The sequence below is a fragment of the Planococcus citri genome, chromosome 1 (assembly GCF_950023065.1).
Source record: "Planococcus citri chromosome 1, ihPlaCitr1.1, whole genome shotgun sequence".
Classification (NCBI taxonomy): domain Eukaryota; kingdom Metazoa; phylum Arthropoda; class Insecta; order Hemiptera; family Pseudococcidae; genus Planococcus; species Planococcus citri.
In genome coordinates, this window is record NC_088677.1 from 941,253 (window position 1) to 953,874 (window position 12,622).

A 12,622-nucleotide genomic window follows, 5' to 3' on the forward strand; every position below is an offset into this window, starting at 1 on the left:
CTTCCCAATTGGCCTTTTTGAAATTGAATCTTGGAAGTGGGTTTTCACATTTAATTGGGCTGATGACCCCCTTAATTTTGCATATAATTGGTCTGTGTTGGGTTCGGGGAATTGGATCTGCTACTCGTTTGTGACATAGACTTGAGATTTGCTCCAAAACAAAAATGTTATCTGGGTTATATCCGCATTTCCATCTTCCACTGTTGAAGGATGCCAGCAGTCTTGCATCAAAGATCACGCTCAGCTGCTGCTTTTCAGCCTATTTCTCCACTAGGTCACCTCTGTATCATTTTCAGCATATCCCCAGCTTACACTATCTTAACCATTTCAGCTAGTATAACTTCCTTTGGCCCTGACAGGCTCTCTATGTTTATGGACATGATCCTTAAGGGAGGTGCCCTTGTCTGAGGCCCTGAGAAGGGCCGTTTTAACCCGCGTGTAGGGTGCATGATCGACCAGTGATGGGATGATTGGCCAGTAGTTGAACTACTGTTTCCAGGGGGTGCCAGCTTATCGAGAAAATTTATTCACAGTTCTTAAAAAAGCATTAGCGGAGGCTCATCCCTTGCCCCCCAAAGGGAAAATGATCGGGCCCGTGCGAAAGCTTTTGAAAATTTGTAATTCAAGAAGTATGAACCCATAGTTTTTTGGTAATTTTTTGATTTTTCCTACATACTCGCAAATTCTTCCCAACTTTTTCCAACTCACCCAATTTATCCCAAAAATTTTCAACTTTGTTGCCAACATTTTTCTGACTGGGAGAAGAGGGTGCAACACCCCTCGTTCGTCAAACTTCTGAATAATGAATAGAGAGAAACGAATTTAATGAAATATTACAATCGTACCTACGGCGTCATCCCTCCATAATTCGATGCGAAATTTGGTGCGGAAAATTGCGCCCAAATAATAGGTAGGTACCTACATTGTATCGATCGAGTCGAGAAATAGGTGCTAATAAATCCAGTGAGCTTGTTGGTTACAAGTTGAACGCTGAACGCTGCTGTTAAACGATGACGACAATGACAACGACGAAGACGGTGACGGTGACGGCGAGTCAAAGAAAAATAAAAGAGTAAGTGTAGTAGGTAGTAGGTAGTAGGTACTTAGGAAACGAGGAAGAAGACGTAAACTAAACAAGTGCTGCTCTTATTACGGTACCTAACGTAATAAGCGCCTACTTTGCTACAATTTAAGTGAAGTTTTAAAAGCTGCTATTTTTCATAGCGAAGCATACTCGCAGTCGGTATATCTGTATACTCAGTATACTGCCTAAGCAGCGAGTTGTTTTTTTTCCTCTTCTCGTCTATTTGAAAAACACGTTTGATAAATGACAAGCTGGCGTAATGCGCTTTCCTGAGTCGAGTGTAGCGTCGTCTTCGTCTTCGTCGCCGTTATCGCTGTCGCATAAGTTAAGCCGTATTTAGTTACGTCTTGATCGATTTGAGCCGAGTCTCAGCGTCAGTCTCGTCGAGTTGAATAAAAATATACCTACGTTTTACACTTTACAGGGTGGTGGCTGCGACATCGACGCGATGGTACGTCACGAGTAAATACGATGGAGAAGACTTCCCATCTTTGTTGTCTGCTGTGCAAGTGTTGGAATGCACGTACGACGAACGAGGTACGTACCATTTTCAGGATTATCGCCTTCCACGTGGTTTTTTGCCCCCCTCCTCCTCCCAAGACCATGGATATTTGCAAAAATTCATCATTCTTTTTGAAATCGTTCTCACGTTAGCATATTTTTTAATTCTTACACTTGAGAATCTATTATAATTTTCGATTTGTTGACAGTTTTACGTTATGGAAACGTGTACTTTCATCGTGAACAATTGAAATGAAACATGGCCAAGAAGGAGTCAGACACAGAGATCAGGTGGACTGGAATTATCAAGCAAGCTTCAACCACCAAAATGACGGCAAGATGTTGAGCTATTTTCAATGTAAGTAAAGTACGAGTACGCCATTCGACGAAGAATAGCCTGTATCTTTATAGTCACAGTCAGTTATTAACTCGCCTGTTACTGTTTTTGCAGGAAGCACGAAATGAAAGACCATTTACAAGTATACAGCGCTGAATATACGAGTTGACCAATCTTCAGACATCACCCTACCGGCCACATATATCTAATAGACGGAATATTTATGACTGTAACAGCTTTTCAGCTATTCAGCCATTCCGCTATTTATTAGATATCTCTCAGATATTTGTAAAAGTTGTTAAAATATTTCATTTCAAGTAACGTCTAATAGTTAGCTATCAGCCCAAATTTAAAATATCTATTAGAAACAAATTTAAGATAGCTAAAATATATTGTCACCAGGTATTAAATAACTAAACAAAAAATCTACAGCAACTAGATGTCAAATAGACATACAGTAAATTAGTATGAATTTTTGTCTGGTGACAGATATACTTTAGCTATCTATTTGATGTCCGAGTTCATTCAGATTTAAACCAATGAACAAAAAATTAAACAAGAACTTCAGTACACAAATTTTCGTGATGGAAGGAAGAACGTGTCGTATCGGAAATGAGTATTTTCGTTATTTTGTGCTTGAAAGTGGTCGATTTTTGACTAAAACGCGTCAAAATCGCAATAAATTACAATAAACGAGTTCTTAAATCACATTATAATTTGTTTTTTCTTCAATTTTGCTTTTTAATAAGAAAATACATATTCTAAAACGCGTTTTTTTTTGTGTAAATGTGAAGAAAATTTAAAGTGTTTAAAAAATAATAAGTGACAAAGATTCTAGTAGGTAATTTAGGTTTAATCTAAGAAGAATTCACAAAAAATAATGGCAAAATGAAGTCAGCAGCATGTTCATTTTATCTATAGTAAGTTGATAGGTATTGGTATTATAATAATTGAAACGAAAGAAACTTATGATTGTGAAGTGTACAAATAAATTATGGAGTGTATATGATTAGGTACCTAATCGTGAATTTCTTATTCTATGTTAATTAGGTAACTTACTGATAAGGTGAATACCCACCTACGAGTATGCTGCTGACATCATTTTGCTATTATTTTTCTCTAATTACACCTGAATCACTTGAAACTTTGTCACTCATTATAATATTACCTATTACTTTTTGATCACTTCAAGTTTTCTTTAAATTTATTCAAATAAACAAGTTGCACATTGTTAAAAGTACCTTCATTTTGCAGGGCGAATTTCAGTCATTTTAATAGCTGAGAAACATCCAATAGATATCTGTAAAGCATTATGGCTACAAGGCATTGGAGAATAGATATCTATTCTTTGGCGCATTGCAGCCATAATGCTTTACAGATATCTATTAGCCTTGTATTTACCATGTAATACTACATAAAAGGTACTTTCCTGTTATTAAAACAAGGTAATTTCAGCTATTCCAGTTATCCATTAGCTGTATCTTTGGCTGAAAAAAATATCTAATAGATGTCTATTAGACGTTTGTGGCCGGTAGGGCAGAGATGTTTTCGTCAAAGCTTTGTATGGTTCACTTTTTACCTATTTGGATGCTCGAATATCGTGTATGAAAGTAGAAAAGAACGTCGAATATTTCAATACTGGATGTATTACGATTTAACGACTTTAAGGTGTGTAATCCCGCAATGGACTAATTTACTATGTGATGTAATGCTCAACCAAAAATGAGATTCAGCTCAGCGATCGTACTCGATGACCTTTTTGAGTACAGTAATTATGGAGCTTATAGCAAAGTTTTACTTTCTGGAAAAAATATAAAAATAGCAAAAAATCTCATCTTTTGAATTGCCAAAAATATTCTTTCTTACTAGAAATTGTCATTTTTTCGCAAAAAATTCTTAAAAAGTCTCGCTCATCCCTTTGTTGGTGAAAATTATCAAAAAGGTCTCACTTTTTTTCAAAAATTGCCCAAAACTCTACTATTTTTTTTGCTACAATATGCCAATAAGTTCTTCTTTTTGTTGAAATTGTCATATTCTTGCTTTCTACTAAAAATTGTCGTAAATTCTCTTTTCTTCAGCAATGATAAAAATTGCGGTCTTCTAGCAAAATGGCTAAAAATTTAAAAAAAATAATTAGAAAAGGTTTTGCTGTTATTTCTAAAACTGTTCAAAGTTGCTTTTTGGCAGAAAATCTCGCTTTCCAGAATTGCCACTTTTTTACCAACGATTCCCCATTGAAAAAGTCCTGATTCTTAACTAAAATGGTCCATGTCTCGGTTTTCTCCAAAAATTGTAAAAAATGCTTGCTTTTTGAGTTTTTGAAAAATTGACAAAATTAAAAGTTTTTAACAAAATGACTAAAAATCGTTTTTCGCAAATGATTCCAGGATTTTTTTTTTATTTTAAATTGTTCAAAAGTCCCTTTTTTTTCAAAACTTGCCAATCAGTTTTTCCACTTCTTAATTGTGAAAGTCTTACTTTCTGTCAATCTTGTTCGTTAGAAGTTGCGAAAATTTTTACTTGTAAAAAAGCTGCAAAATACCTAGTCCAATTTTTTAAAAATTGAAAATGTATTCTGTTTTGTTTGGTCATTTTTGTTCTCATTGAAACGTTTTTCTCGCGGTTTTTCACTTTTTTGATTACTTTTTGGTTAATTGATCAAGGTTTTTAGCTCGTAAGTTTCCTTTTTTGGAAAATATTATCGAGTGTGAACTGTATGCAACTTGGATACGTTTTTGTCTCCGGTGAGCGAAGCTTTTCGACAAAGATGTCAACAAACAAAAAGCAACAAAACAAAAAAAGGGTGCAAAAGTTTGCACGAACTCTGGATAATTCATTTTGAGCGATCATTTCGTTAGGTATTCGGATAAAGCTTATCGCTATCGAGTTTAAAATAATTGCCATAGCATTGCTATTGTTTCGGCGCGTTTGTCTGTGTGACTGGTTAAGCATAAACACGAAGTTACGAGACGAAAAGTGAAAAATTTTTAATTAAAATGACATCTCGTTTAACGTTGAAGTAGGCACAGACACAGAGAGAATAGAATAACGAACGTTGTGTGTTGTGCTGCGCCCCGAACCAGACACAGACACTGAAACGTTTAAGGAATTTGTCAAATTTAAAACCCTCGTGTACCTACCTCTACCTATAGGTACCTAGCTGCCTACCGTTGAACGCGTGGGTTTATAAACTTTAAAGTTAGGTAAACGATAATACGAGTAGTATAACCGCCCTTTGGAAAGAAAAAAAATAATAATAATACCCAACTTTGGCTTTTGTATCGAGGTTTTCAATTTATTTGACAATAAAACGATGGGCGTACGTAATGACGAGCAAAAAAATGACGCTTGTGTTGAAAAATTTCTATTTGGCAGAGACGATTACTACGAAGAGTGCGACGGAGACGGGAGAAGAAGCCATTAAAACTGGAGAAATTAGGATTATCGCATAGCCGACTCGATGACAGGTATCACTCGCAGTCGATGGAAAGGATTCAAGAAATTTCTGCCGATATAGACGTCGAATGAAGTAAAGTGGAAGACGATAATTTAGAATCCGTTAGTCAATGAGGGGAAAACCGGAAATACTCGTACAGTTTGACTGGGTTAGACACCGCTCGACGATTTACTCGTATTTTCGTTTTACTTTTCTTCTTCTTTTTTCCTCGTGTTCTTCCCGTTCGTGATTTTTTTTTAACCGTTGAAACTTTTTCATTGTGTAGGTATAAATAGAGAACCTTTGAACGTAGTATTGGGTGTAAACATGGCTAAACAGTCGACTAGATTTCGATTTCTCCGATTTGACGCAAAGCAAAGACGACGAAGGACGCTATATTAAAGGACGTTCGAGGCAAATTATTGTTAGGTACCTATAACGATGAAACAAAAAGCTGCGCATCGCGACACCACGATGACAAAACGGAAAAAGAGTCTTATTAATCGCGGATCTACGTAATTAATCGCGCGTGTTTTTGACGTTTAGATTTATCAAGTCGTAGTATGCTGGGAAACGAACCGCTCTTGGAAGCCATTCGAGTCGAGCACGAGCTCAAATTGAAACGAGGTATTTGGCCGATGAATCTGATGTCGGAGTCAAGAGTTTGGCGTTTTCGGATACCAGAAATGAGAAAAGTTTCGTCTTTGGGTAAGCTTTTTTTTGTTTTTTTTTTCATTCATTACAAATTGCACCTCGGGAGTAATAAGGTTACATCTCAAAAAAGTGAAATTTTACAGGAGAGTGATTTTCTTTTTTTTTAAAACTTGATTCATTATTTTTATCAACTTATAATTAATTGTGAGGAATGAATAGCACCTCATTTTAAAGATCTGGTATCCTACCTTCACTTAGCATAGGAACACTTTGAAAAATAAAATCTTAAAAAGGAAATATTTCAATGTTTGGAAAACATTTTGAGTTATAACCTTTCATTAAAGTTGATATGGAGGCGAAAGGAAGCGTCCAAAAAAAAATTCCATGTTAACAAAATTGTAGAGAATTAGTTTTTTTCTAGAGTGCTTAGTTTTTGAGTTTTTCTCAAAAAAGCGAAATTTCATTAAGATGTGCAAATTCATTTTTCTGAAAAGTGATCAGTTAAATTTTTTTTCCATTTGGTACAAACCAATAAAAAGTGCACTCTTTGTGACTATTTCTAACTGACAAACATTCAAAACAATCAAAACTGTTTGTTAACCCTTCGTATGTACAAAATTTGCTCAAAAAAGGTGGAGTTTTTTGAGATATATCCTTATAACTCCAAACAACTTGCAATGTTGTTGAGATTTTGAGTTGGGCCATTTGGGTTTTTTACAAGATCTAGAAAATGTACCCAACTCAAAGTGTTATTTTTGGTTGAGGTGGGTCATACAGACCCCAAAAATGCAAAAACATCAAAATCAATTTTTTTGAGGTGTAACCTTATTACTCCCGAGGTGCGAAATATTAGGTACTCCATTTCTTTAATTGGGTTCCCCTTCTATACGATTTGTTATTCTGTCTTTTTACAGATTTCCACATTAAAAGAGTTGGTGTTCCATCACGAGTCGCTGGCGTGGATTAGTTTTTCGACGATCTGTTCGATCTGGTTTTTGGATTAGAGGAGTCAATGCAGTTGGATCGCATCAAGTAAATATTCACTTTCTTTATAAAGTATGTAGGTACACAAGATGACGATTTCCAGTACAGCAAACATCGAATCTTTTTGCTCGACTTTACTTTAAAATAAAGAAGTTCGGTTTTTATTTTGTTTCTTTAAGTGATCTGAAAAGCATTAAAGTCTTTCAAAATGACCAAAAACTGGTAAAATTTCATCAAAGGGAACGAAAACGCGTTTATAATACGTCAAAGAGTTGTAAAAATACTCAAAAAAAGCATTAGAATCATTGAACATTACCAATACCTATAGTCCGGCATATGATAATAGGAGTAATTGCACCCCCCCCCCCCCGCCGATCCTCCAGGACAAATTTTTTCTTAAAGCGGACATCCTAAGGAACATTTTAAAGCAAACTTGCCCAGAAAAAAGTTGGCCTTACTTAGAAAATGGCGGCCATTTTGATTGACAGGTCAGCCGAAATCGCAGATTTTGCCTTTCAACATAGGACTTGCACGAAATTTTTCAAACTCTACAAAGGTAGATCGAAAGATAATGCAAAAATTCATCACCTGTCAAAATTTCAAGTGCTAAAGTGCGTTTTTCGATTTTTGGTGAATTTTTGAAAATCCAATTTAGGCCAAAAATGAGGGAAAAAATCAAAATTTTACCAAATTGACCAAGAAAGCTGAAATTTGGAATATACCCTATTTTCGACATGCCAAATCGATTGGAAACGGTTTCAACCCGTTTTGAGCAGTTCTGGAGCCTCCACCAGATTTTTGAAACTCGAAATTCCCACAAAGTTCCGTCAAATATGGAGTTGTAAAGCTAAAATTTATTTTAAAAACTAATTTCAATACGCTACGAAGTACTGCAGGTGAATTTCAAGTCGTTTTGGATCCTCCAGCGACTTTTTTGAAAATTACTGGAGCCTCCAGTAGATTTTTAAAACTTGAAATTTCCAAAAAATTTCATAAAACTAAGATGTAGAGTCGAAATTTATTCTGCAATCTAATTTCAATACGCTACGAAGTTGACTGCAGGTGAATTTCAAGTCGTTTTGGAGCCTCCAGCAGATTTTTGAAACTGTAAATGTTCACAAAATTTCATCAAATGGAAATGGAAAGCTGAAATTTATTCTACACGCCAATTTTAACACCCTCTGAAGACGACTTCATGTGGGTTCAAGTCATTTTAGAGCCTCCAGCCACTTTTTTGAAAATTACTGGTGCCTCCAGCCGATTTTTTAAACTTTAAATTCCAGCAACATTAATTTATCAAATGGAGTTGGCAAGCTGATGTTTACTTCAATGGTTTTGAAGCTTCCAACTACTTTTAGGAAATTTCAATTTTCCAAAAAAAGTCATACAACCTTTCAAAAAGTTGCTGGAGGCTCCAAAACGACTTGAAATTCACCAGCAGTCAACTTCGTAGCGTATTGAAATTAGCTTGCAGAATAAATTTAGACTCTCCATCTTAGTTTGATAAAATTTTGGGGAAATTTCAAGTTTCAAAAATCTACTGGAGGCTCCAGTAATTTTAAAAAAAGTCGTTGGAGGCTCTAAAATGACTTGAAATCCACCAGAAGTCGTTTTCAGATGGTGTTAAAATTGGAATGTAGAGTAAATTTCAGCTTTCCATCTCCATTTGATGAAATTTTGTGAAAATTCAAAGTTTCAAAAATCTGCTGGAGGCTCCAGGAATTTTCAAAAAATCGCCGGAGACTCCAAAACGACTTTAAATTCACCTGCAGTACTTCGTAGCGAATTGAAATTAGTTTTTAGAATGAATTTTAGCTTTACAATTCCAATTTGATGGAATTTTGTGGGGATTTCGAGTTTCAAAAATCTGGTGGAGGCTCCACAACTGCTCAAAACGGGTTGAAACCGTTTCCAATCGATTTGGCATGTCGAAAGTAGGGTATATCGCAAATTTCAGCTTTCTTGGTCAATTTGGTAAAATTTTGATTTTTTCCCTTATTTTTGGCCTAAATTGGATTTTCAAAAATTCACCAAAAATCGAAAAACGCACTTTAGCACTTGAAATTTTGACAGGTGATGAATTTTTGCATTATCTTTCGATCTACCTTTGTAGAGTTTGAAAAATTTCGTGCAAGTCCTATGTTGAAAGGCAAAATCTGCGATTTCGGCTGACCTGTCAATCAAAATGGCCGCTATTTTGTAAGTAAGGCCAACTTTTTTTTGGGCAAGTTTGCTTTAAAATGTTCCTTAGGATGTCCCCTTTAAGAAAAACGGTTCCCGGAGGATCGGCGGGGCGGGTGCAATTACCCCTATTGTCATATGCCGGACTACTAGAATGAGTACAGGTTTACATTATGTAAGTAAAAAAAAAAATTATAAAGGTGGGAAAACCAATTCCACAGAATTCAAAAGTGTCTACAATTTAATTGAAAAATTCAAATTTTTAATATGATGAAAACATGGAAGAGAGAGGTGGAGAATAAAAATTACAACTTTTGAAAAATTCTCTCATAAGTTTAAAATTTTGAACGTTGTGCTACGAAGGCTGTGGAAAATATTGTACGTATTAAATAGGTACCTATACGTTTCTTGTCAATTTGTATTCACGCATGACGATGTTTTTGCAGGCATTTGGGAGACGGCGAAGTTGGAATCAGATGGGAAGAATACGAAATTTTGGCCAAACAGTCGCTGCCGGTTCAAGGACAGAATCAATCGAATGTCTCGAAACCTAATCAAATTGAAATTCATCGTTCTCTTCGTACGAGTAAGTAATAAATTATTTAAAATACACTCGTCGTTGACAACCGCGCCTCTTTCAAATATGCATAAGTTATAACGTATAAAGTTTTTACTCGGCATCGTTGAAAGCCAATTTTTCTTCTCGTCGTTCGATTTTACTCGACGACGAATGTCTTACACTATCTCATTCTCATCATCTGTGGCTCCTTTCATTTGCAGATCTTCGAAAGTTGGTTCAGCTCGACCGAGTCCTGGTAGCGAAGGAAAACTATACGAATTAGCAACGAAACGAAACGAAGGCGTAAGTTGGTACTTGTCGCTGCCAATCATAGTTTGGATTTTAACGATAAACTCAGCCTCTCGTCAGCCATTCCAAACATGCAGAATTATTGCAGACTAATCAAACTGGTAAACTGGATTCTGTCAGTAAATTACTGATTATCGTTGCAACAACAGTTATTTGGTAAGAGTTCGAATAAAATTCTTTTAGTAAATCATCGTAAAAGATGTTTAATTCGTATTCAACAGCTTGATAATTGACGAGTGAAACATGTTTTAGCCGGAAAATGGGACAGTGCTGACAATATTGATAGTGGAACCACCTATGTACCATATGTATGTACATCTAAAAATGATCGATCTGAAATCCGGTACCTAAATATCCAAATAGGTATGTACTGATCTCTTTATTCAATAGGTACCTAATTAAAAAATAATTAATTTCATTCTCCCCGCATCGATATTATTATCCAAACACGTGTGTTCTTCTGTTCACAGATGAATGGAATAGAAAAACCGAACCAAAACACGGGCGCAGGAGACCACCACACCACCAGCACCACCACCAACCATTGCATTGTACAGTACCACAACCTCCGGCGGCATTGGCACCTTGGCGGACAAATAGTTTTTATTCTCATAACAAGTTAGTACCTTGGTGACTTTAACGTGTTGGGAAAATTTTTCGTAATATAAAAGTTTTTATGTCGAATTCGAAGGGGAGAAATCAGCAGCGGCGTTGAAAACGCAATTCGCCCAAAGACGCTGCGGCATGGCTTTATACGCGACGTTCGGAAAGCTTAGCGAGGGCGTTGTAAGTGCTATTTTCATTAAAGATGAAATTGTGGTCGGACGAGATTACGACTTTGTTACGTCTGCTTTTATTGCAACGCTGCTTAACATATTCGCGAAGAAGCCACGTATATTATACTATACTCTATACAATACATAGGTACATATACCTACCGTACTACGTATTTTATTACGGTAATATATTTTACGTGGCGAGTTTTCTTCTTCTTGTTCTTCTCGCTGCTCCTTTCCCCCTTTTTCTTCGTCTTCCTTTCGATGTTGTAAATTATCGTTCGAACTGATTTGACATTTATAGAGGGAGGAAAACTTTTATGATATTTTTATATTTTATTATATTATAATCCGCCTTCGGTGTAAGTAAATAAATTAAATAGGTGCCTACTTTTTTTTATGCCCAAACTGTGCGGTTATGAATTTACGGAATTTTTTGCTTTTTTTCAGGAATGTTATGATTTCACCGCCACCTGTTTAACCAATGGCCAGAAAGATGTAGAATCAATGTCGTTTCAATCATATTGAATATAGGTAAGTAATTATTGATTAGTTTTGACTACCATAAGATTAAGACTGATCTGTGCAATGTTTAATTTACATGTTACAATCTTAATCCTAGATACGAGGGGAGAGGAGGGTAGTGAGACAGGTTGTCCACCCAACCTCAGAGCTGTGGGTCTGAAACGATCCCACAACTGGAACCGATTAAATCCTGATTCAAATCCGATCCCAAAACCGAAATCGTTATTTAGGTACATATTAAATCATTTCGGTTTCGGAATTTCAAATTTTTGATTTTTCCCATCATCATTCATTCAGATCATAATAGAAATAATTACTCGACGAATTGAGCAAAATATGCATTTTTAAAACATTAAACTAATTACACCATCGGATTCCCCATTTGGCCTTGAAATTGGTTGAAATGAAAATCCCGAAACTGAAACAATTTTTCTAAAAATCTGCTTCGATAGTTGCCACTGCTGGGTGCTTGCCATGAATTCTTTTTATACGATGTATCTGTAATTTCAATGTTCAATGATTTTTTTTTCAGTTGGTTGATCATGATGTTCTGGAGCCCACAAAAGAAGTACCTGCACGTGGAGTAGAATTCTGAAAGTCACACATCACAGTTTTTGGAAAATGCGGTACCCGAAGTGGGATGTTTGTTTGTATTGGTGTTTATAAGTACCAGATGGATGGTTGAGTCTGACACTTCCTGGGATTCTAGTCCAGAAAAGACATGTGGTAACATGCAGCACATTTTGTTCTATTTTTTTCACACTAAAATCCCAGGGTGTGTCCAAATTAATTGTCTGCGTGCTAGGAAGTTTTAAATTTGCATCCATTTATTTAGCAATACTGGTAGGTACATATTAATTGTACATTTGAATTTGAAAGTGTTTGAAATTTGAAAAAATGTAAAATTCAGATCTTTATTTATTATTTTTACTCATTAGATTTCTGTTGATATTTATATTCAGAATCCAATTTTTAGATTGATTTTTTCAGGGTATTTATATGTACTATTAATTATTTAAGGTCGCTGATGGCGATTTCGATTATCTTCATTTTTTAGAGGTATGCTAGTTTTTAAGGTTGTTGGTTACGAATTTCATGTGATTATCATGTTTCAAAAAGCTGTTTTAAAGTGATGCACTGATGCTCGATGCTTGCTCTATAGTAAATTGCACTCCATTAAATAAGTAATCAGTGAAATGACAAACGCAACAAAATACTTACAAAATTGTTTATTTATGATCTCCATGTGTGTAAAATAATGAATACAACAAAATAC

General features: G+C 35.6%; 1 protein-coding gene across 1 annotated transcript in view; it reads left to right on the top strand.

Moving 5' to 3' along the window:
• The window catches only part of LOC135843899 (uncharacterized), a 165,368-nt gene extending 152,821 nt beyond the window's left edge, over nt 1–12,547 (top strand). Inside the window, exons 8-20 of the mRNA XM_065361946.1 lie at nt 1,509–1,621; nt 1,795–1,943; nt 2,037–3,590; nt 5,298–5,527; nt 5,645–5,787; nt 5,905–6,066; nt 6,927–7,044; nt 9,624–9,763; nt 9,958–10,201; nt 10,298–10,408; nt 10,516–10,663; nt 11,272–11,355; nt 11,879–12,547. Of these exons, the coding sequence (XP_065218018.1) occupies nt 1,509–1,621; nt 1,795–1,836 (155 nt within the window). The 3' untranslated portion in view covers nt 1,837–1,943; nt 2,037–3,590; nt 5,298–5,527; ... (7 more) ...; nt 11,272–11,355; nt 11,879–12,547. The remainder of the gene's footprint in view (nt 1–1,508; nt 1,622–1,794; nt 1,944–2,036; nt 3,591–5,297; nt 5,528–5,644; nt 5,788–5,904; nt 6,067–6,926; nt 7,045–9,623; nt 9,764–9,957; nt 10,202–10,297; nt 10,409–10,515; nt 10,664–11,271; nt 11,356–11,878) is intronic.
• Nucleotides 12,548–12,622: the final 75 nt, after the last annotated feature.